A 27,148-nucleotide genomic window follows, 5' to 3' on the forward strand; every position below is an offset into this window, starting at 1 on the left:
TTTGAGAAAAAGATAGATAATCATCCATGAATTATAATGGTTGAAATTGAATGGATGTTGTGGCTGTGGCTATTGGAATTTGCAACAGTGAGTGAGTGCGAATCCCAATAACCATTTTTCTTTTTTTTTTTATTTATGCATCAATCATTGATGCCACCCTCTGTCTATGCCTATCTATCTTTCATCTTAACATCTTCTTTTTAATTTTTAATTGTACATTAGTTTAGTTTTTTAATATAATACTAACATAACAAGTATTTTAACAGAATGAATGTTTATTTTTATACAATTAAAACCTATAATATATGAATCTTTTATATCTCTATTATATACAAATTAGAATAACCACATTAAATGAATTATTTTTCAATGAGAGATAGTATTTTATAAGTTTTTTTGAGTCATGATGTTGTAGGTGAAAAATATTTATTAGCTTTTGTCAGGAATGATGACTAACTATTTTAAATAGAATTTTATTTCTAAATCATATTTTCTTCACATTTTTTGAAAAAAAATTCAGGATAATTTTTTAAAGAATTTTTCTTTAACATCTTATTCATTTAATCTATCTGTTTAATCTTTATTTGTAAATTAAATGATACAAGGTTACATTTTAAAATAATTTATTTTCAAAAAGTGCTTCAGCGCATAAAGATGAGGGCAATATTTGTTCCTTGTTGCAAAGATCAAGGATTTTGTCAATTGGAGCATAATAGCATATTATTATGCCTTGGGTTAATTCAATCGGATTACAATTAAAGAGTATATTTCAGTCAAAAAAAATCAAAGTGTATATTACTGAAACGACAACCACCCAAATTGGTCCTATTGGTGTGAAGATAAAGCTTGTAATCTGTGAGTATGTTTTTAATGGCAGCCTCTCACATAATCTTAGCTTCCGGAACACATTTTATTACTCAAAGACATTCCAGAATATAATTGCCGAATGCATATAATTCCAGAACTAAAACAGGAAAGAAAATATAGGAGCACCGATGTTACACAGTGTAATGTTAGTAAGGTTAAGAAAAATGGGAAGGGGTGTGAAAAGTAATATAAGCGTGCTAATAGCAATTGCCATAACAGTATATGGAGTAATTCGTATAACTTATACGGATTGATAATTCATATGATTTATATGAATTATCAATCCGTATATTTTATATGAATTACCAATTTATATGATACAAATCAAAGTTGTAAATGAAAAAAATTAACTTTATCTGTCATTGTATTATAATATCCACCATGACGACAACCACGAATGGTGTAAATGAATCACTGAGACAATACATCTCAACCAAACCAACCACAATGTGGAATAAGGAGCTTGGCAAAAAAAAAATGCAATTGAATGGTGTAAAGAAAACAAAGAAGGAAGGAATGAAGAAGAAGTAAATGGGGATAAGGTTAGAATTTTAAAAATTATATTGGCTGTAGAAAAAATGTGCTGGATGTAGGAAGAAAAATCCTAGGCTTGAAATCAAGCCCATCAACACAGGCATGCAACTAAAGACTGTACCTTCAGTTAAACCCCACTTAATGAATGCACTTGTTTTTATTGTTTTTATATATAAAATAAAATAAGGATAATTTTAAATGGTAGGGCTTAATAAAAAGAAAAGGTGGCATTGTGATTTGTATTGTGCATGTTGTTAATGGTGTTGAATGAGGATTTGATATCAAAATTACTTAATTTATAATATAAAAAAAATACTTTTAGATGATTTTTGTCAATCCACACGAGTCTGTAAGTGTTATGATAGTTACATGGACAATAAAATAGAATATATATGAACATGTGATGGAATAGATTAATGAGGTGTGATAAGATATCGGAATAAAATAAAATACAACTTTTATATTATTACTTGGCTATTTTAAAAGCAAATAAAATCGAATTTGTATTCTATTATTTAAAGGTTAAATCAAACAATACCGGGGTTAATAAATAATAAATTAATTCTATTTTATGACTTAAATTATAAAAGGTAAAAATAAAAGTATTTTACGAAATTAAATATATTTTATTAATACAAGCAACTAGTCTTCCGTAACATGATAAATCAATACTTAATGTTTTTCTAGATTGAAAAAGATAATCATGTTTAGTACTTCTCTCAAACAATTCAAAATTCAATATTATGAATTATATAAGATTCAAAAATCAAATATTTCTGAATAAAGATACATGTGATAAACGTATTTTATCAAATTAATTATATTTCATTCCAAAATACTTATAAAAATAATGATAATAATAATTAATATAATTTTATTTAAAATTCCATTCAATTTTATCAATTTCAAACATGTACTAAATTGATACAACACAATGAAAAGAAAGCTGCCGTAGTGAAACATTACTTTTATAATGATACTATTTTTTACTTTAGTAACAAAGCACAATGATACTAGTACCAGATACAATGGCATTGACTTCGTAAATATACTTACCGTAGAAGGTTGCTTCATGCCTATCACTAATTTGAAGAGTAGGTTAATTTATAACCTTCATTCAAGAACAAGGAATGAGTCTTATAAAAATTTAGTGGACATGTCCCCCAAAAAAGTGGATATCAATCGCCTACCATTTGATTACGTAATCTGATTATTATACTCAAAATAAATGAACACATCATGTTAGATATATGTGTTATATATACGTGACAATTTTCAATTTGAAAATGTTAGATTTTACATTTTTTTTATTGCGAACTGCGAAGGAATCATTAAGCTAAGCGGTGTTAGCATGCAACAACTACAAGGTACGTGGTTGGAAATGGTTGAAGGGTTTTGACAAAATTTAGAGTAAGGTTTTATTTTGATCCGTACGTAACTTAACCTTAATGTTTAACAACTGCATGTCTTGTCCTTGGGGCTGATTCAAGCCTTGAATTGGGCTGCTGATTTAGGTTTGACACACATGGTATTTGAGATGGATTACAAACTAGTTGTGGACAAGATCAAATGTCCTCAGTCGTTTGTTTGAACTGAGTCCATGTTCGATCCATTATAACGTGGTATCTGAGATGGCTTTTTTATCCCTTTATCCTAACTTTAGAGTAGAGTTTGTGCAGAGAAAAACCAATCTAATTCTTCTCTCTTGCAAGGATAGCTACTAATTCTGCTAGTCCCAAGTTTTATCATCAAATTTCCTCTTTGTATTTTCCAGTTAATTATCAATTAAATGGCTTGATATTGCTTCTGTCAAAAAAAAAATAATACAGTATTCTCTCGAACTTGGGTCCCAATAAATAGTTTGTTTGTCACATTTTTTCATAGATTTTTTTACAATAAAAAACAAAAAACATGATATGTCTAATTCAACCAATCTAAATTTAAATGATATATTTGACTGACATGCATCTATAAAATGGTTATTACAAAAAGAGTGTATTTTTTTATCTATAAAAACTAAAGATAATGTTAGGATGTATAACAACTAACACATCCTACTATAGTGTATATTATATTTGTTTATGGTATACAAGATTTTTATATTTGATATTATCTGTCCTTTTATGGAGATTAAAAATCAATGAAAAAATTGAATTAAATGCTACCTAAAATCTAAACTATTGAGAGAACATAATTCAAATAGTGGCAGTAAAAAAAAGTCAAATGGTGAAATAAATTATGAAATTATCTCAATTTTGTTTTTAGATTAGTGTTAGTATCATTTCCATGTCAAATTCTCTTGTATAACTAAGGGAAGATTCTTCTAGTGCATTAATCCCTCAATTGATTATCACTAACTGTTTGGTTTTGGTTTTGGTTTAATTTTTATTGGGTCGAGAATTAATACACTGATTATATCAATTATAGACAAGTCCTAATATTGTGAATTATATTATTACACGGAGGCAAATATATATATATATATATATATATATATATATATATATATATATATATATATATATATATATATATATATATATATATATATATATACACAGAGAGAGAGGAAGGATGAATTTAATTTAAATACTTTAATAATATAAAGAATTTTTACACTATTTAGTCTCAATTTATTCAATTAAAACACAGTTTTATTTTCTTGAAAGAAAAAAAAAACTAGTCATGCATAATAAAAGTTTTACATTTTCTCATTCTATATGACTTATTAATTTTTAACATTGCTTCTTTGATTAATACATTCAAACAAAAAAAAATCATTATTTTTTAAAATTAAAAACAACAATACCTAAATGAGAATTTTCAAAGTCTCAACCCAAGGGGGCAACATATACGTGTTTCTATGATATTACTGTTAGTTGAGTTGAGACGTTTAGGTGTGCCAATTCCCCAGACCTTTGTGCTGACCTTTGATTGTGGCTTAAGAAAAACGGAATTAAAATGAAGAAGTCCTAATTTCACATAAGGTCCCCACTTGGACCCAAATCAGAGTAATTTGGGTATTTTACCTCTTGACCATTTGCCCCTGTCAACACTCCAACTCAATCAACCAGTCCAATCTTCCTAGATTATCGCCACATTCCATGATAGTAAAATTACAAAGACACCCTTGTTGCATACAATACTTGTGCTACATCCATTGTTATTAGGCTTGGGTCTTAAGACTCTTAGTGCATTATTCTCACTTAGGTAACGAGTACATCTGGTATCACATATTACATGTTTACTTATTTAGTTAACGATCATATAAGTAAATATTAAATTTTAATTAATGATAAAGACTTAAGATAAAACTTTTAAAATATTAAGAATCTAACTCGAAGGAAAAATTTATTAGTGACCTAATATAAAAACTAGATATATATTAGGGATCAAAAACATATTTAAGCATAAAATCATATAAGATCTGGAAAAACTTTTGGTTTACTTTAGACTATTTTGAGCATGATATCAAAATTGAATTAATTATTTCATTCTTTTGCCTTATATAGTTCTCAATTTTTCAACGAATGAAATTTCTTTAATTAAAACATAGTGTGACATAGTTGACAAATATATTTATTCCTTATCTATGGTCAAGAATTTGATCTCATATTTTATGTGAGTGGAAAAAATATTTGTTAAAAAAGATCAATCCCTTATATATCCTTTAAATTAATCTAAGTATCTCAAGGAATTAATTTTGAACTCTCTCGATCAAAGAATATCCTAGTTTCATAAAAAAATACTAAAACTCCAAAGTAATACATATTACTTACATTTTTCTAATGCTAAATTCTGTACTTAATTAAGAAACAACATTTACTAAATAAAATATCAAAATATAATAAATATATAAAAATTGATTATAATATTAAATTGAGTAAATTACACTCGCACTCCTCTATTTTTTTATAATTGCACTCGACACCCCTCATTTTTTCACCTTACAAAAACTTCCCTTAATTGTTTAACTTGCATTACACTCAGCCCTTCCCCCTCCTAAATATTGTTTAATAATTTAATAGAAAGTAAACACATGTTAATCACATGACTTTTAATGAAAATTTATGTCTAAAATACCTCTATCTTCTTCCTTCTAACTCCATAAAAGACATGACATCATTTTCAACCTATAAATATTTTAACACTCCTTCTTCTTTTTCTTTTTTTCTCTAATTGAATGTAACAACTTTTTGTTGAACGTGAACCTACTTTGTTGGTACGCATGTGTTAACACCCTTCCTTCTTCTTTTTAGTTCAATTTTGTGTATGTGTGTGTGTGTGTGTTGGATCGTTTGATTGTTGTGTTTTTGTTGGATGTATTCGCAGCAATATCTATTGATTGAATATGGTTCTTTACTTCAAATTTTAGTATTTTGCTTCTGCATTTGTGTTTTTAACTCCTTTCTTTGAAATATTTATTTTTGATGGTTAGGTGTTTGATATAATGTCTCAATCAAGAGTTACATCTTCTTCAAGTGTTAACAACAATGAAGTTAAATATTAAAGAAGAAACTGTTATTACCTTAAGAAAGGTTCATTCACATGGTCAATTGTTAATTTGTTATTGAGTATTTAATAAAGATTTTAGAACAATTTCGTCTCACATGTTTCAATTGACATTGGTTAACGATGTTAATTTTAATTGACATTAGTTAACAATGTTAACAGAATGAGCATAAAAGTAATGTAAAAAAGGAAGGAATATCGGGTGCAATTTAAAAAAACACAAAAAATGTAAATGTAATTTACTCTATTAAATTTTATCATATGTCATAATTCAGTTTAAATTTCAGACAGGTTAAAATTATTTTAAGTTTTCTATAATACATTCAATAAAGGATATTTCAAGGACTACAATAATTTAATAATTTAATATGATTGAGAGATAAATTTTTCCTTTAATATATGATGAGAAGTTGGATTCTCAAGTTTGTGGGGATAGAAAAAATTGTTAGAAATTAATTCCTAAAATAAATCTCAACATATAGAGAAATTAATATTTAATTTTCGACCAAAAGATATTTTAAGTTTACATAATAAAACATTTATTTTGAGGGTTTTTTTCAAAAGAAATAGTAGAATTCTAATAAAAGAAGGTTTACAACAGCACAAACATGTATTTTAAGGCAATAGTTGTGCTGATTGGCTTGCAAAACAGGGAGCTATGTATGATAAAAAAATTGTCATTGTGGATGTTTGTCCCACTAGTTTGAACTGAAAGTGTTAGCTGATGCCCTAGGTGTCTTCTTCACTAGGAACAACTAGTTGATTATTTTTTTCTCTTCTATCTTTATTTTTCCTAGTATAAAAAAACATGTATTCTAAGTTAAAATTTATGCACTTGCCATTGGATGTAATTTAATTCGTAAAATCTGAAAACCAAACTAAATTAAACAAGAAAACATGAGTCAAGCGGGTAGCTTATTTGGTTGAGTATGATAACTATTATAAATTTCTAATAATATTTTTTATTCTTACCAATAAAAAAATTTAATTATACAATTGATCTTTTAATTATATTTCAAGGTTCAATTTGGTCCCTCAATTATTAAAAGGTTTAATTTAGTCCCTCAATTATTTAAAGGATTTTAATTAGGTCTCTCAATTATTTGAAAGTTTAATTAGGTCTTTAATTATTTAAAACATTACAATTATGTTCTCTTCTATAATAAAATATAGGTTAAAGTGAAACTTTTATCCCTCTATTTTGTCAAATTCACAATTATAGTTCTCATATTTTTTAATTAAAATATTTCATCCTACTTTAAAAAATTTCACGATTTTAGTTTCTTGTTTTTTAATTAAAACATTTTATTTCCTAAATTTTAAAAATATGTAATTTTAATTTTTATGGTCAATTTCAAACGTTGATCTATGTACTTTATAAATGTTGATTGGCATATGCTTATTTATTATCCAAATGATAATTTTTAAAATTTATTTAATTGTTAACAAGCTTAATTTATATAAAAAAATTAAAAAAATACATAGTCAAGTCTCAAACTAATAAAGGGGACTAAAATCAATTTTTTTTTTAAAAGGTATGAGACAAAATGTCTCAATTAAAAAATAGGAAGATTAAAATACTAGATTTTTTAAAAGTAAAGAACAAAATGTCTTAAATAAAAAATATGAGATTAAAATCATGGATTTGAAAAAATAAGAAAGGAAAACGAAATTTGCATTTTAGCCTAAAATATATAAATTTTGATTGAATTTTTAATAATTAAGGAATCTAATTAAATTTTTTAAAAACAATTAATGAACCTGATTAAATTCTTTAATAGTTGAGCAACCTAATTAAACTTTTTAAAATGATTAAAGGAATTTATTAAATATTTTAATAATTGAACAACCCAATTAAATTTGTATGATAATTAAAGGGCTAATTATATAATAAAGCCATAAAAAAACAAGAAAACGTGATCATTTCGATTTTCAATTTATTTTTACAACAATTAAAGTATAAGAAATATATAAATTAGTTCTTCAACACGTATTTATTGGACATTTGGATTTTGGATCCATCATCCCAAAGGGTATCTTTGTCCTCTGAGACCAAAGAGCCTTTCTGTTGTCTCGTTAGGTGCTGTCTCCGGCCAGCATCAGTTGGTGGTTCCGTTATGATGTGTACCTTCGTTACCTTTTCGGAGGGAACACCTTCGATATATCATCTAATCACAAACATTAATGCATTGTCTTGTTTTTTTTTTTGGTTTTGGTCTGATTTCAATTCCTTCAAATGGTTAATGATTTGTTTGAAAAAGTTTTAGTAATTAACAACACTCCTTTTGTTTTAGGTCTAAGAGACTTAAGACAGAAGAATAAAACAAAATAAAAAAGACTACACCATCTGGAAGCCCAGCATTAATCAACGAAAGGTCATACTATCAAAGTCTTCAATTAGAAAATCAGTCAGAACGGAAATTTCTTTGATTTTTTATTTATTTATTATCTGAAGCCCCACTAATAAAGAGGTGGTTAAATAACTAATCTCTAATCGTAGCTTAGAAAACAAGCAAAGGAATTAAAAATTTCTATTAGAAGGAAAAGTCCCTCCCCTATTTTTCTGTCAATTGGGGAAACACAAAACAGGCACACACACACAAACAAATATATACGATTGATTTTAAAAATAAAAGGATTAAACATGGTGTGTTAATTAATTAACAACCTAAACTATTAATTATATAGGTAAACTTACTTAACATCTACGTACTATCACTTATTGCTCCTTGGTCCTTGCAAGATTATTTTATCCTTAAATATAGTATGGAATTCGAAACATCTTGCTAAAAAAACGATAAAATATTTTAAACAGGGACATGTTGTTTATTTTTTATTTTTAAGTAAAGTGCATAAGAAGTGTTTTAATTTACTACGGAAGTGAATTTGATTTTAGTGTTAATGGTTGATGTAATTTTTAAATGATTAGGTTTTCAAAATCTTAAACAATTTCTGGTAATTATCTTTAGAAAAAATCTTGTACAGTATAATTATTATGAATTTTATTAAATATTAATTTCTAGATATGATTTCATTAAACACAAACAAAATTATTAATTAAATAATTAATTTTATAAAAAACATTTAATTAAATATTATTTTATAACTAATGTAATCATGGATCAGTTGACATGGAATATTTATAACTGAACTAAGAGTGTTGAGTTGAAATTAAAAAATACGTAGTTGTGTTCAAAATTGTTAAAGAAAATTTACTGTTAACAATTTTAACTATGTACTAATAATATAGAGAGTAGTTTTATACTATTATTTAATTAAAAATGATCATTTATAATATGTTTGTTAACTTTTTTTTTATTAAAATTTAGAGTATATAATGTGAACAACACTTGTGATTTGACTTGAGTAATTTGAAACATTCAAAAGTTATATATTTTTTTACAAGAAAAGACCATGTCTGTTGGCGTCCCTATTATCTGACTAGTTCCTTCGTACACTCCACACTATCCGTTTGTGAATATAGCAAATAGTTTCACCAATTCTTGTTCTACTTAACTAAATCAAATCCTTCACAACCTTAATCCCATTTTCCTCACAACCACACAATGGGTTCCGAAGTAGTAGAAGAACCAACGGAAACGACGTCGTTGAGTTCCCCCCGAAAAATTCAAACCAACGACGCTCCCACCGCAAACTGTCACGTGTCCGTTACTCCCACCACGCTCTCAATCGTGCAGCCACATTCACTTCTCCCAAAGCCAGTGCCTCCAACAACCACTTACACTCCAAACGACGTCGTCGTTTCCTCCTCCGCCACATTCGCAAAATTCCTCCGCCAGCGCCGCAACGACCTGTCGTCCGCGATCAGCAAGGGGATCTCCACGCTGAAGCACTCCATCAACGACCAAAACGACTACAACTGCGTGACGGAGTTCAACCTCTCGGGGCTAAAGGTCTTTGTGACGGTGGAAAACAAAAACGACGCGTTGCGCGGGGAAGAATGAGAATCAGCTTCTTCTCGCGCTCCAACTGCAGAGAGTGTTGCGCAGTGCGAAGGTTCTTCAGAGAGAGAGCGTTGAGGTTCGTCGAGATAAACGTCGACGTTTTCGCGGAGCGGGAGAAGGAGCTGAGAGAGAGAACGGGGAGCGCGACGGTGCCGAAGATCTTCTTCGGCGAGAAACTGATCGGAGGCTTGGTGGAGCTGAACGCGCTGAGGAAGGACGGCGGCGAGGAGTTGGAGAGGAGGCTGACGGCGGCGGTAGGCGAGGGGCCGTCGGCGCCGGCGTACGGATTCGAGGAGGCGGCGGAGGTGGAGGAGGAGGAGGAGGAGGAGGAGGAGATTGGGAGGGTAGTTAGGGTTTTGAGGCAGAGGTTGCCGATTCAGGATCGGTGGATGAAGATGAAGATTGCGAGGAACTGCTTCGCGGGGAGCGAGTTGGTGGAGCTTCTCGTTCGACACCATGGCTGTGCTCCTTCCAAGGTACGTTGAGTTTGAGTTCCTTTTTTTTATTTTTATTTTAAAATTTAAGTCGGTTCAAGTGAAAATGAATTTTGTTTGATAGCGAAATTTGAAAATTCTTAATATGCAGAATCAACTCATTATTACGAGTGATAGAGATTAGAGAGTTTAATCATTCGTAATAATTTATTAATTATTATTTTTAATATTTAATTAAAATTATATTTAATGCTATTATTTTTAATTCGTTACCGTTGTGAAAATTAAGCTCATATTTTTATACTTCTATCACATTGTGTATTTACTTATTTTTATATTTTTTCTTATCCCTTTTCTTGTTTATAAAATTATTGTAAACCAATAATATGAAAATAACTTATCTCATATTTTAAAATAAATTTAGTTAGAATACATTATTAAAAAAATTCAATATTTTTATCTCAAAAAATTATCATGAGCGATGCTTTTAATAAACTACTTTAAAATTAGTATTTAAAAATAATTTTAATTAATTTAAATATAAAAATCTCAAGGCTTTGATTTGATATTTTGACTTTGAGAAGGTAATTTTTTTAATGTTTAAAAATAATATTTGACATTTTGTCTTAAGCGTTAATATTAGTTCATGAATAATAAATAAAAACATTATGAATCAAAAGCGTTAACATAAGTTTGCTGGTGTTTGTTGAAATTAAGGAATGTATTAGAATTAGGATTTCAATTTTAATTTTTTTTAAAAAGGTCTTCGGATATTCAGTTAGGATTTTTAAATGATATAAATAAATTTTATGGTATCCAATAAAAAAATTTAACTTTTTTTTAAAGAAGTATAATAAAATCGGATGATATTCAACTAAAATTTTTTATAGCTTAAAAAAAGTGTTAATATTCAAAAATATAATTAATGTTTGCATTATGTATCAATGTTAATTATATATTTTTTATATTAACTATGTTCATCATTTACTTGATATAATATTTTTGATGTTGTTATCCTTAATTTTGTTATCTTGGTAACTTAATAATTCTCTTACAAATTTTCTACTCTCATCACTCTCTTCCCATTTAAATTTATTATTGTATTATATTTAAACATATCATTGGATTTATCGTGAAGTAATTATATTAATTAGAAAAAAAATTAGAAAATTAGTATATAATTTTAAATCTATTATTTAAATCTAAAAGTAAGAATAAAAAAATATTATTATAAAAAGAGTTAGTATAGAAGGACCTAAAGTTAGAGCCAATATAATTATTAAAAGATTAAAAAATTATATTAATTTTACTTTTTTTTTACAATATAATTATTAAAAGATTAAAAAAATTATATTAGTTATACTTTTTTTTTTTACCAAACCTTGTCATTTCTTATTAATTTTTTCACTAACTCTTATAATTTTAAATATTTTTAAAAATTCACATATTTCTTTTAAATCTTATATATCTATAAAGTCATTTTAAATCCTTTAAATTTTTTTTATATAAATCTATTATATTTCAAGCTATCATAATATCTTGTAAAAAAAATATAAATCATAATCTTCGTATACAATCTTTAAAATTCATAAAAAAATTTATATTAAAATAAATTTTTAAAATCTTAATCCAACACCTCCCTAATTTGATGTTACTTAACAATTAAGGATTAATTTGGTAATACTAAACAAGAACTTTCTGTTTATTTTGAACTTTTATTAGTGTCTTTTCATTTTAATTTATATTTTGGTAACAAGATTTTATAATGGGTCCCGTTATTTTTTTTGTTATTAATTTTATAATTGATATTTTGTTATATTTCGGTTTAAATAAATAATTTAGTTAATAAATTTTTATATAAATGGAAAGTTATTCATAAACTAAAGTGCAACTGTTATTAAAACAAAAAAATAATTTATAAAAATTATAAACTACTTCCGTAAATGTAAATAAGTTTTTTCAAATATTCCCAAAGCTTTATTTTTATTATTTGTCGTTTCATTTAATGCACGTATAACATGTGTGCTTTCTTAGGAACTATGAAGTTAAGATCTAACATTTTTTTTAATAAACTAACAACTAACAGATAAAAAAAAATATCCAACATGATTTTTTTATGTTTTTTGTTAATTTCTTCTCTATATAATATGAAGTATATTTTTTTTGGTGTAATATGAAGTAATTTACCTGATGTGTTTTAAATAATTTAAATTACCCACACATTTTACAATTTTACATTCTTATTAGGGACGGACATATGTTATATGAATGTAAAGTTACCAGTTATAAAAAAAATGTAAAATTACCTGATGTGTAATTACTTGATTTATAATTTGGCACATGACAGTAATAATTTCTAGTTTCTAAATATGATAGTACATTGCTTTTTAATGTTGCAATTTTGTTTCTCTAACTATAACGTATCCCCTAAATGGTTTTCATTCTAAAACAAATGTTTAGGCTGTTGAGATTGGAAAACAGTTATGCAAGAAGCACTTTATCCATCATGTTTTCGGGTAAGGAAAGAGCTTTTGAAACTAATGGAAGTATGAAACTCCAAGTGCACTTTAATTTTATTATTTCTTTTGCAGGGAAAATGATTTTGAGGAAGGAAATCACTTCTATAGATTCCTTGAGCACGAACCCCTTATCTCCAAATGCTTTAACTTCCGTGGCTCCACAAATGATAGTGAACCGAAGGCTGCAGCTGCAGTGTGTGATAGGCTTACCAAGATTATGTGTGCCATTCTTGAGTCTTATGCTTCTGAAGACAGGCGACATGTTGATTATATGGCCATTAGCAAAAGTGAAGAATTTCGAAGGTATGTCACATACAATACACTAAGTTGCTTGTGAATGCAAAACATTCTGAGGATTTACTCAATATGCATGTTGCAAGGCTGCATGACCTTTGTATCCCTGTGTACCACATCCCTGGGATTTGCTCATTCTAAGTTTATTTCTTGCTGACCTATAATTTTATCAGAGATTACATCCCTTTGTGAGTTAATTATGAATGCATTACATGGGACTTGACAAGTTCTTGGGCTATCTAATGACTGATTTTTTCTGTAAAATTGCAATCCAGTTTTATAGTTGACTCCATCAATTTTGATACTACTTAGCTTGATTGGTAAATTTAATTTCCAACGAGCAACTTAGAATGTATTAAGGCAAATGCCTGGATTTTTTGGCTCTGGGAATGTGATTCTTGGTGCCTATTTCCCACTTTTGAACTCTATCCTGTCTACATTACTACTTTATAATTTCTACATTACTTAAACATGAAAGGAATCTAGACTTTGTTACTGACAGCGGTGGCAAAATATTTTTCGTGATAATGAAGTAATGATTATAAAGCATGATACTGTGTTAACAGTATGAGTAGGAATACTTCCCAATAGAGCAGCTCTAACGAGATAAGTTCTTGTTGTCTCTGCAAAAGAAATAATTTTTGCCCTGCATCTGTGTCCACTGTCTTGGTAAGAATGTAGTTAACTTTATATCAAGTGCATGTACTTTTGATATACTTACAGAGAACATGATAAGAACAAAGTGCCAAAGGTAACATATTTTACATATCTAAAGTTAATTTTTTGTTTTCCTAACTTACAGGTATGTAAACATGACCCAAGATCTTCAGAGGGTGAATCTCTTGGAACTATCAGAAAACGAGACGCTTGCTTTCTTTATAAATTTGTACAATGCCATGATCATCCATGCTATGATTAGAGTAGGGTGTGAAGAAGGTGTAATTAATAGGAGATCCTTCTCTGATTTCCACTATTTGATTGGAGGGCATCCTTATTCTCTTGGTGCTATTAAAAATGGTATCCTCAGAAGCAATCAGAGGCCACCGTATTCCTTAATCAAGCCCTTTGGCACAGGAGACAGGCGCTTAGAGGTAAGTTGTCTTTCTATATATTATAGAGTTTGGATAATTTCATGTTGGTTATTAATGACCAAGTCAAATTAAGGACAACTTAAAAAATCAAGTTCCTTATATTCAAATGAAACAACGGCATATGGAATCTTGTTTTGCTAACATTAAATATAAATGCGTTGCAGAATTAACATAAGTATCTACATATCATTAATTAATTATTTTTAGATTTAGAGAACTTGATGGCAAGGAGACAGGGAACTGGGTCTAAATGTTGTCCTATAATTAAACCAATGCTGCAGCCTCAACTTGTGTGTTTTCCTAGTAAATTCCTTTCTCATAGTAATAACTTCTGTCATTAAGAAAGACTAACTTGTTCCCACCAATCTGCAGCATGCTCTTGTCAAGATGGATCCGTTAGTTCACTTTGGACTTTGTAATGGCACGAAGTCAAGCCCAAAGGTGAGGTTTTTCTCATCCTATAGAGTTGCAGAAGAATTGAGAAGTGCTGCTAGAGAGTTTTTTGAGAATGATGGAATTGAGGTGGACTTGGAGAAGAGGACCATTCATCTCACTCCGATTTTCAAGTGGTAAGCACTAAGCAGTTTGTGAATTTCTGCAGTCTTGATTTTGATTTCCAATTTCTAGCAATCTGCTTAAGAATAAATGTTTGTATTGGCAGGCACTCTTCGGATTTCGGACAAGAGAGAAACATACTAAAGTGGATAATAAATTTCTTGGATGCAAATAAAGCAGGTCTTTTGACACATCTCTTAGGTGATGGTGGTCATGTTAATATCTCTTACATGAGTTATGACTGGTCAATAAATTCCTGAATTGTTGTGAACCGAATGATTCAACCCATCTAGCCGCTGAATTTACCAGATATTTGTTGTATATAACCCAGGTTTTGATTTAGTAACGAGTCAAAAAGGAGAGACTTTGATAGTTTTGATTGATAGTGATGCCAAAACATAAAATATAGATGACATATTACTTTTTGTATCGTATATTTTGTAAGCCAAAATCTGAGGCACATCAATGATATGCAGAAATTGTAGATCATACTGTTTTGGCAAAGGTAAATCTAAAGGAGCAGTTGAAGTGGGCAGAGTAAACACAAATTTTGTCATATATGTAGCTGTGGAAGTAGTAACATCTAGATGACAAGACCAAACTCACGAGTTTCTACTTGGTTGAGACTTGCACAGAATTTATATCAAAATTGAACTCTCCTTTTATATCATGCGTATTCCATATGGTATCATCATACCAACCAACGTATATATTCCTAAATTGAAGTAAATTGCAGTTGTAGGAACTCCAAATACAATGGAATATATATATATATATATATATATATATATATATATATATATATATATATATATATATATATATTCCATTTTTTTTTTGGAAAAAAAGGAGAATTTAACTAGGTTTTAGTAGTTAAAGTTATCCCAACTTGGTTGGCATTCCAACAAACACAAGGAAGATATTGCAATGATTGGATTTAAAAAGCATAGAAAATTATTTAATTCACAAATAACCAATAATAATATAATAATATATGTGTGATTTCAGTAAAAAAAAAAATTAATACATGTGTGATTCATGCAAATTCGTGTCATACTTCTTCGTATCCATTGTTGTTTGTTATGAAATACAAGGGATGAAAGCACCTATCAAGCATCACCTTAATTTTTGTTAAATTACTAAGAGTTTAAGTAAAAGTTGAAAGGTGAGAATTGAAAAATTAACTAAATTTTTTTAAATTAGTTTATTAAATAATAAGTGTTTAATGAAAATAGCATTCAAACAACATTATTTAATTCACAAATAACCAATAATAATAATAATATATGTGTGATTTCAGTATAAAAAAAAAAGTAATATATGGTGATTCATGCAAATTCGTATCATACCCCTTCTTATCTATTGTTGTTTGTTAAGAAATACAAAAGATGAAAACATGTATCAAGTATCACCTTAATTTTTGTTAAATTAATAAGAGTTTAAGCAAAAGTTGAAATGTGAGAACTGAATAATTAACTGAAAGTTTTTAAATTAGTTGATTAAATAATAAGCGTTCAATGAAAATAGCGTTCAAAAAACACTAAAAACTACTTAAAAGAACTTATTTATTGAACAGTTAAACAAAATTTTCAGTAAAAAAATTAAAAACTAACTAAAATGAATTGTTGAACATAATCTAACCCTATTTTCTCTTTTTAATTCACAAATAATCAATAATATTAATACATGTTTGATTCGTATATATTCGTATTATACTCTTACGTATCAATTAACCCTATTTTCTTTCTTTTTAATTCACAAATAATCAATTATATTAATGCATGTTTGATTCGTGTATATTCGTACTATACTCCTATGTATCAATTATTTTCTCTCTAAAGTCAATACTGGTTCTAAAAAGAACTTCTAAAGCGAGATATCCACCTTAGAGAGAGAAACAATGAGTTATATGCATCTTGAGAAAATTAAGGGGATAAATTTCTATTTTGTACATATTAGAATTTATGAACACTCTTGCACGTTTGGCTTTTGTCCAGAGTATCATTTGTTACTTGAAACTTGAGAGCTGCCAGAGTTTACTCTTTCCTGTTGGGACATCTCTTAATTTATTGGAAGCAATAACAAAATCCTGCTTATGACATAGAAAAACAGGAGTTGGACAGTGAAGCACTTGTTGCTAGATCATAATAATTACACAAATTTGAGCTGTACCTTTTCTGTTAAAATAGCCATGTTAAGTTTAATTAACCATCCAAAACACCATTATTAAAAACGTTCACCATCTTTAATTAATTGCTGCATAAGAGAAGTTATAATGGCAAGCTTCAAAATTTTGAGGGTTATTATAATATCCATCATCCTAACCCACCAAGAATCATTCTTGGCCAATGCGACGTCGTATTCAAGAAAGAGCCTTGTGCTAGCTTTGTACGTTTTTGGTGATTCCACCGTAGATGCTGGAAACAACAACAATCTTAACACACCTGCTAAGGCAAATGTGTTTCCCTATGGCATAGACTTTAATAGCTGCTCCACAGGGACATTAATTGCAAAACAACAACTTTCTCTATTAATTTATATCTTTCCTTTCCTTTTATTATCATTTTTTAATCTTTTTCTGTTTTTCATTTTTAAAAAATGCATGTGCCATTTGCCATAAATAACTTCTATAATAACCTCTTCTAAGCTGAACATATTCAGAAAAAAAAAAATCTGCAAAAAAAAAGCCAAACACATTAAGGCATATTGCCTTTATTTGTTGTAAGATATAAGTCTGAATAAAAAGGTATAAATTGTTATAAACGTCTTAATAGTTATCTTCGATTCTTACTAACAAAAAAGATACAATCCCGGCTAGATATCACCCTTTCCAATCTTCTTTGAAGGCATGTTGTTTTGCATGGTAAAAGAATCATGAGTAAAAGTTATAGACAAGTTGGAATCAGATAACAAAGGAAACTCAAAGGGTAAGATGAGATAGTTGAACACTGAAATCCCATATCTCACCCGTATCCATGCAATATAGGTTGAACAGTTCCCATGAAAGAACGGAGATGGCAGAGTTGGAATATGATAATTGTTTAAACACTCAATATTTCAAAGTTTAATCTAACTTTTAATTCAAGTTTGACTATGATGAGAGACTTTTACATTTTTTTACCTCATTACCCTTAAAGGTACGTAGCCCATACACTCATGATATATTCTCATCGTGTCACTAAAAAGGTACTGCGAATCATATGCATATAAACCATATCTACATGCAACGTGCAAACAATGTCTTATCATAGATGTTCTACAACCTTATTGGGTGAAATTCATAACCAAATTGTCCATTTCATCATAATTGACTTTCCTCATACAAGATCATTAGCAACAATGGCTATATCCTATTATCTTAATAACCAGATGCCCAATTTACCCAGTTCTAAACTAATTAAAATGCTGCATCCGATACCAGTCACTAATACAAAACCTATACAAGTTTTGAACTTATACTATATACAAAGTACTCCAAAAGAAGAAAGAGTTAATACAGCTTGCACTATTAGTGCTTACAAAAATGTGTGTGAAAATGCTTCGCCGAGATGAGGAAGACATCAATTACAGAAAAAACAAATGACATCAACAAGTGAGAAAACTACAGAAGTCTTCAAGATTAAGCAGACTTGGCAACTTCAATTCCTGATCTTTCTCAACACAAAGGCACACCGTGTACTAGCCACCAACAGTTAGATAGAATAACGTAATAGACATTTCTTTATATTTGAATTTTGATATCCTGACACCGTAAATAGCAAGCAATTCTACTACTGTTCCTTGTAAATTGGCGGGGTTGAAAACTTGTGAAAGTTGTGCTGCATCAACTTGACTATCTCTGCAAATGAATATCAACTCAAATTGGCATGCCCGGATATGATTAATTGCAATAGCAAAACTATATGGGATAGTAAATTGAAAAATCAAAATAGGGAAATGTAAAATCCCGGACTAACCCAAAATAATTACAATGCTGATGATGAAAGACAAATATGATTCAAGTCACACTAGAGTTTCAAGAAAGTATATAAAAGTTTTCAAACGTAGTAAAGGGAGTTACCATTTGCACCTAAACTCAACTGCTCAGATGGGGCCAACAGGTATGGTAAAAACACATGTAAAACTTTCAAAGCACAATAAATAAAAAAAGGTAAAGAATGGTGGTGTCTGTTGAGTTCTTCGATAAAATATATCGAACCAGTATGTTATTGTTTGGTCTATGATAAAAAGCCTTATTGAAGCAAAATGAACAAAAGAATACAATAGGATCTGTTTTAAATCTATGATGATAAAATATCTCACACCATCAATATTTATGTTATGATTTTATCTCAGAACAGTTATTTCTGCAGATATCATTGACCACACTCATTTGAGTCTTTTCTTTAAAGATAAAGAGATTTTCCATGCACTGTCAGTGTAAAGTTTTGTTACACTGCTAACCAATTAAAAATCACCCTAGAAATGACTTTCAAAGCAATTATTACAAAAGTCAACAATTTTATCATTCATAACAATATATGACTTGATGGCAATGTAAAAAACTTCTGTGCAGTTAATGTACTAAATTAAATTTTGAGATAACCTGATCCATACAAAGTTACAAACTTGGGAATACAGCTAAAAGAGTAAAGAAAATGTAGGACAATGAACAAGAGAATCATGGACTATGTGAGGACCATATAAACGTGACAGTGTGAAGAATGGGGGTGGAATAATGGATTGTGAGGACCATATAAATGTAAAGCACACGAGCTCCTTTAACTTTAGGGGGATTGCAATCAGACCCCTGGAACATTAATTTTGTCAACTAACCTACTTTAACATAATTTAAAAAAAAAAAAAGATGCAGTAACTAATTTGTACTCAAAGAAATGACTAATTTATACCAAATTTTATGCCCACAGACAATATAGAAGCAGGTTCAAATATGGCCCAATTGAATATAAATCATAAAAAGGAAAAGGACTTAAATGCCTAATAATTAAAAATAAAATAGTTCATAACATTAAGCATGAATATTTTAACACGGAATGGAAAGCTTGCTTATTGAAAACATTTCAAGTTACAAGCAGTTTGTTTTACTTACAACCATGCATGAGCCTTCACCCAACAATTTATGTTTCTAGAATAATTAGTTAATGACATTTATCATAGCTTCTGTGACTATGCGGTCTACAGTCCAATCTTCTTTACAGCAAGTCAAATATGAATTTCAAATAAATAAATAAAATGTTAAATTTCAAAATATGAATTGACCAAGAAATTAGATAGAAGTGCTAATGATATATTTTGCAAAATTCCAAGAGACTCAATTGCTAAAATTGAATGTTCAGAGGCATCCATTTGCCAATCCCAAAGTAAGCATCCCCCCAAACACAGACTAGAAATATTTTCAATCAACCAGCTTTCAATGCAAATTGTAAACATAAAGAAAATTATCAGAACATGACAAATAATAATAAATTTCTATTTGACCATTTACAGATCCACAACTATATTTGAAGCACCAATCTAGTTTGATAGGAAGTTAGGAACAAACCTAAAAGACGCTGCAAAAGCCCACATGAAAAGAAAGTATGTAGTGAAACCCAATGGGAAGTCAGGCAGGATGGAAAAAAATAAAGCACATTTTGGCAACATAAATTACTTGAGCCTAATGACCATCTTTCAGCTGTTGTGTTACAAAATGACATGTTCACCTTATATTGAAGCAAAGATTCATGGTACAGCAATAAAAAGTCTATAAGTAATTACAAAAATATGAAAGTAATTATCCAGTTCTTCATCCCATCAGTAGAGGTAAATGCTAAAATTAATAGAAGACCAAAATGAAGAACTTATTCAGTTACTATACACTATAAACATTTAAATTAGCCAAGTTTTGCAACAACCTAGCAACCTTCTTGGAGAAAACTAGGAAACTGGAACCAGAGATATGATTTTGAAACCAAAATATATTGAACCTATATAAATCTAGAAGACAATCTATGAACAACTGAAAAAAAATAAATCATTAATTTTGGAAATAATTTTACTGGAACAATTAAAAAGCATACACCTTATTTCACAGAATAGGAAATGCACTTAATGAATACACACAATAATTAGATACAGAATACTAGAGCAAATAAGCTTCAGTTCAACTTCAAGTAGAGAAGGAAAAATTCAATAACAAAGAGCAATTAGTAGCCTCTTTTATCTTCATGAGGAATTAATTCGGGTAAAAAGAAATATATATTAACATTGACATTTAGTTACAGCAGAAGCACTACCATTTGTAACCAAGTCTCAATTATCTAAGGTTGTTAAAATCAAGAGGAACAAGAAGGGGATGAAAACCTGTAACTCAGATCATAAGACCCTACAGTCCCCTGCCTAAAATACTTATATATAATACATATTTTTTATTACTATCATTCTTTAATTTATTATATCACATTATATGCTTTTTTTAGTTTATTATTACTTAGTTATTATATTATATATATGTTATATGTTATGCTTTAAATAGTTTACTATATTTTTAATACTAATATTTTTTTATTACAGTTATTCTTCAGTTTATTATAGTATATGTTATGTTTTATGTAAAAAAAAAAAAAAAAAAGAAGAGGGAGAAGCTGAATTGAACTCAAGTTGAGGCCCAACAAATCAAACCAGAAAAAGGAAAACAGAGAGAAATGTTTGGACGCAATTTCCCTAAAACCCTAGGACCCGTCAGCTTTTCTACTAAGTGCTGCCGCTGTTCTGAAAAAGCAAGTGCAACCTTAATTCCCTATTGCATATGGCGAGAACACAAATGGAGGTGTACTGGGAGGTTGGAAGCAGCAAGAGGGAGGTGACAGAGGCTGTCCATCAACAGTGCAGGTTGCAGTGCTATGTCTGGCAACAGAAGAAATGGAGGAGCTACTATGAAGCCCACAAAACGCTGCAATTTGCACCCCAAATGACTGCACAACATCTGCAACAGACAGGTGCTTCGCAACGAGTGCCTCAAGAGTAGTGGACGACCACTCTGCTTTTCTGTTTCTTCCTGCTCACAGGGGACCACCAACTACACTATTGGGTGTGGAAGACTGGTCCCGCTCAACCATGATCCACAGCACGAGTTAGCACGAAAGGGGGCTTTTAATGCTTAAGATTGTGCGATTACACAATCTCAACAACAATGCAATTACCACCATGAAAATATGGAAATTTGGAGGTGAATTGACTATGATGTCACCTATTATCAATTTTCAATACGAGATCAAGAGGTAACCTATAATGGCAAATTCCATTTATATGCTCTATAACCGGTGGAATCAGAATCATATTAGACAAAACAATCAATTAATAAAAAATCTTGTGTTTGGTAGTGGTGAAAGATGTAAGAATGCGAGGAACGGCAAGGAAATGAAGTTGAAGTACGGAAGTTCCCTTGTTTGGTACCCAAGAAATAGAGATTTTCAAAAAAAGTGTGGACCCACACTTTTTATTTCCACTCTCATGAACGATGAAATACTACAGAGGTCTTGGTTTTTTTTTCACTTTACCAAAAGTAACCCAAAATGGATTTTTAAGTGCAGCTAATCAATTATGCTTGCACATAATTGATTGTGTCTAAACATAACCAATTATATGCAAGCATAATCAATTAGTTGCAACATGTTCCTCTATTTTGTGTGATAGGAGCCATATAATCGATTATATGGAGAGCATGGGGCCTACAAGTCAAAAATAATGACTACATATGTGAAGGTAAAATCACTAAAATGGTATATTTCTTGATTATCTAATTTCTTTCCTTTTCTTTCTTTCAAACTAAACAGCATCAATGTTCGTTCCACTCTATTTTTCTTAAACCAAACAACCAATATTTCTACTCTATTTCTTATTTATTTCCCTTCTTTTCCCACCTGCCTATTTCCACTCCCTCTATCTCTTTCCTCTCTACCAAACACAACTCGAATGTACAAAGAAGAAGAGTAACATAAAATAAAGACTTATTCATTTACTTTTTATAGTTATTCAACACTTCTCGCTTTAAAATTTAAGTGGATGATAGAAATTTAAAATTGTAAAAATAAATTAACATATTTTTAAAAGGGCTTTATTTTAATAAGCATACCAACTCTATATACCCCGTGTACCAATACTTTGTATGGTTGCATACCATGTACAGGTACCCATACCACGTTCCAGAGAGTATTGTGAACCTGGTAACTATGGTTGAATCTGATACTATTATTGAATTAAAATATAACCATAGAAATTACAGTTTCTCCTACCAGATCCAAGGCATTTCAGAGAACATGCTCGGCCACACCGTGACAATACTGCTCAACATGATTCTCACCTAGTCCCCTACTCTCCCCTATAACACTGGCTGGCTAGCTTAACTAACTTGTCCATGTCAGCAAATCCACATGACAAAAAACATTCCATCACTGCTTAGCCCCTCCCCTGAAAGGTGCCTTACATCATCCAGCCCATCTAAACTGTTTACAATTTACATCATCCGGTCCAAGTCTCTATCAAACCCACACTGAAAGAATACAATAACAAGTGAACTGTAAGGAGAAGGGAAGCCCAAAACATTGAGAATATCTCTTTTCATGGGCTTAAGCAAGAACCACACTTATAGGCTTTACACCACTTCCCGGCCCAAAAACTTAATTAGGTCTATGGGTCATTTAACTGACATATTCCTCCCTTAGCCCATTACTTTTTCTATATGGAAGCATAGAAATCAGTTGGTTTTTGAGGGTAATCACTTTCAACCATCTAAAGTGATGGAGGATGCTTTATTCCTCAACTGGACATGGTTAAAAACCAGAGACAAACACTTCAGCATTTCTTTCAACCAATGGTCTTCTAATCTTGTGGCTTATTTTAGTTGAATTGGGCTGGGTTATTGTATATCTGTATTGGGATGGGTATTTTATCCTTTGTAGTGGATTTTTGGGGGGCTTGCTTTGTTTGGGAGGCGACACTCTTAGTGTCTTGTCTTTATGTGTAATTCATCAGTACTTCTGGTACTGATTTGATATTATTAATAATATATATCTATGTTTGCCTTCCAAAAAAAAAAAATAATGGCAGCAAAAAGGTTAGAACTTAACACCTTGTGCTAACTGCGCAAACCCATTACTTTTAAATAGGGAACTTCTACGGTCACACCTGAATTCCCAATATGAAGCTATGAACAAAGTCTTCTAATATTCCACAAATAATTTTGAAAGACTATTGCTCAGGGATATTTTATATCAAAGAATTAATGGTTACAGTCTTACAAATTATAATTGAATAATTCATAATACTAATACATAATATGATGTCATTGTAAATAAAGTGGATTTCTTAGGAAAGGAAAGGAAAGTTTTAAGATCATGTGTTCAATAAAATAGCGCCAATAATAAATAGATGGAATGCAAACACACATATAAACCCAAATACAGGAAAACAGATTTCGACTGCCAGAAGCAGAAAAATCTCATATTCAGAGCAAGCTCAATACTGATCGGTTTGCAAACCAAACTACAATGATAAGATATTACAACATATTATCTCAATCTTCAAAGTCACAATAAATATTAAACTTCCTGTCATCTGAAGTACACCAGGATGCTAGGAAGACCACAAAATGGAGCAGTTCATAATGAATAATATGCCTACAACCTCATATGGTTAACAGAGCTTATAATGGAGACCACACAAAGATTGAGATATGACATAAAATGAAATGGAAAAACAATGATGAAAATTCTGAAAACGAGTAAGTCGATGAAAGAACTTGGCTTTACCTCTGCAAACAATGCCCAAAACTCAGCTTCAGTATATTATAAAGTGTATGAAACTCCCAAAATTGTTCAGTTACCTATAGAGAGCTTTCCTGTCCACTCATCAGCTACCCCATAATCAAGGCTGAGCTCTCTCATCGGAGGGATGCTCTCCATCGCAAATAGCATAAGGTGAGGGAACATCAAATTATTGTGATCATAGAGAACAAACTGAACCAACACATTGGGAGTCGAACTATGACTCATATAGCAAGCAACATTCCTCATTCTTGACACATCCATAGCAAAATCCAAAGGAGGTATTGACGGATACGATGGACGCACATAATTGGAGTCAATCATAGATAAGTCCCCCCATTCTGCCCACCTATCAGTAAACCGATTCGGATATATCAACGAATCACCATTCATTGTCAAAAGCTGTGCTTGATCCCTAGTGAGAACAACCCCCGTGTACTCACATATAAAAGCACCAGCTTGAATAAGGTCCAAGGACCTAACTCCCCAACCAGTTTCCCTAGATCTAAACACTTCCAACCTATTTTTCAACCCCTTCTGCGTGACACGGTTTCGACAATGAGGAGGACAATGACAAAACGGGCCACACTCAAAAACCAAAGGCTTCCCTCTCAAGAGAATCCCACTCTGATTATAAGGAAAATCCCCTCCATTCTTCATAGCACAAAAGCACCCCTCAACACACCCATCCACACACTCACAACCCGTCCCCCTCCCACTCTGATGAAAGACAAACTGCGGAAAATTTGTCTTCACAAGATACTCATACTGCAGAGGGTCATAGTTACGATCAATGTCGTTAAAAAGCCGAATGGCCACATTTTCCTTCCTATTCGAAACATCAAGAGACAAACAACACATGGGTTTGAAACTCAAGGGATCCTTCCTAAGCATAAGCGCCTCCTTCATCACCACAGTCCCCATCTTAGCCTGCCCATCAATCCTACACAGCTTATACTTATAAACCCCGAAACCCGACTTCCCCACATCAAACCAGCACTCATGAATCCTATACAACCCATCATACACATACAACCTCCCGGTAGCAGAGGCAGCACCCTCATACCGCACCCCACGAATAACCCTGACCTCAATCCCATAGTGCATACTCCTCTCCATTGCAAGATTTCCCCCCTCAAGCTTCTGGTGGAAAACCTGCCTAGAATGCTTGTCCTGGCCACCGTGGCCAGAGTAAATGATAACATCACCCTCATCAACATCATCCTCATAACCACCAGAAACAATGACACTAGTGGCAATTGGTTCACCATTGGAACTCATGCTGGCAGGGAGATAATCAATCCCAGCCTGAGGCTGACCATGAAGGCCAACAACACACAACTCCATCCTATAAAGGAACACATCACCAATGCAGACACCGGGAATTGCACCAACAATTCTCTTGTCACGGTTCAGCCACAGGCCACAGTTCCTCATCACCGCCGAGGCACGCAAATCGCTGCGCCCCCGCCGGGCATCCACCCGGCCCTCGTCCTCCACCGTCGCCAGGACGCGAAGGGAGTCGTAAAGCATCCTCGTCCGCCGGACCACGTCCCGGAAGTGACGCTGCTCCGGCCCGCCGACATCCATCAGGCGGACCAGCTCTTTGCAGCGCCGCGGCTGCCGCGGCGTGGTGACCGCCACCGAGGAGGACCGCCCGTCCTCCGGGACCGGCACAATTGCCCGCGAATCTGGGTCTGAAACGGCGCCGTTCGGATACTGCTGCTGCTGCTGCAGCAGCATCCCGGGGTCCGAAACGGTGCCGTTTTGGAAGCTCGGCGGTGGAACCACGGTGGTTTCGTTTTGGGGGGGTTTGGCAAAGGGGTTGGAAACGGCGTCGTTTCCGAGCTGCTGGATCCCTTGGGTGATGGGGTCGGGAACGGCGTTGTTGTTGGAGAAAGCGGTTCTGAAAAGCTGAGAGAGACGGTTGAAGTCGGAGAGCAAGTTAGGGTCGCCGGAGAAATCTTCGGGGGTTTCGTCGCCGAAGAGCTTAAGGTCGAGGTCGAGGGACCCATTTGAAGAATTGGGGTCCTGAGATTGTTGCTGTTGTTGGGGTGTGTGGGTGTTGAGCCATTCATCGAAAGGTTCCAGCTTTGGGATTAGAATTGGGTTTGGGGTGGTGGTGCTGGCGGCGGCAATTGTGGCGGGGATTGGGATTCCCGGTGGTGGAGGAAGGTTTTCCGGCGAAAAGAGAGAATTCATGGTAGTGTTATAGAAGAAGGTGGTGTTCTTGTTGGCGATGGTGTTGGGTAGGGTTCAGATTGGAAGAAGAAGGCGAAGAAGAATAAGGAGAAGGAGCTTTGGAAATGGTGATTTGGAGGGAAGAAGATGCATTGGAGGGGAAATGGACAATTGGGAAATTTTTGGTTTCCGGATTGGGTGGGGTTTGAAATTTATGAACTAATAGTTTCAGACATTTGAACATTGAAGTTTCTTTTATAAAAAAAGGTGGAAATTGTTGTGCAAGAAGCAAATGCAAGATGTGATTCTTGATCTTGCTTACCTAGTGTATAGGTTTATGTGGAGTGGTGATGAATGGACACCTGGTGAATTAGTCAATTAGGGTAGGAATAA

At 31.7% G+C, this 27,148-nt stretch overlaps 1 protein-coding gene and 1 pseudogene across 1 annotated transcript; one reads left to right on the forward strand and one right to left on the reverse strand.

Moving 5' to 3' along the window:
* The first annotated feature begins 9,323 nt into the window (after window positions 1–9,323).
* On the forward strand, window positions 9,324–15,436 carry LOC114401782 (annotated as a pseudogene).
* A 2,583-nt stretch (window positions 15,437–18,019) lies between these two features.
* Window positions 18,020–27,138, reverse strand: LOC114402488 (histone-lysine N-methyltransferase family member SUVH9-like). The gene is made up of 2 exons (XM_028365086.1): window positions 24,560–27,138; window positions 18,020–18,609 (listed from the first exon to the last, which is right to left on the reverse strand). Exon 1 carries the CDS (start codon window positions 26,774–26,776, stop codon window positions 24,626–24,628), a length of 2,151 nt encoding a protein of 716 aa, XP_028220887.1. The 5' UTR covers window positions 26,777–27,138; the 3' UTR covers window positions 18,020–18,609; window positions 24,560–24,625.
* Window positions 27,139–27,148: the final 10 nt, after the last annotated feature.

This window comes from Glycine soja, chromosome 20, assembly GCF_004193775.1.
Source record: "Glycine soja cultivar W05 chromosome 20, ASM419377v2, whole genome shotgun sequence".
Taxonomy (NCBI): domain Eukaryota; kingdom Viridiplantae; phylum Streptophyta; class Magnoliopsida; order Fabales; family Fabaceae; genus Glycine; species Glycine soja.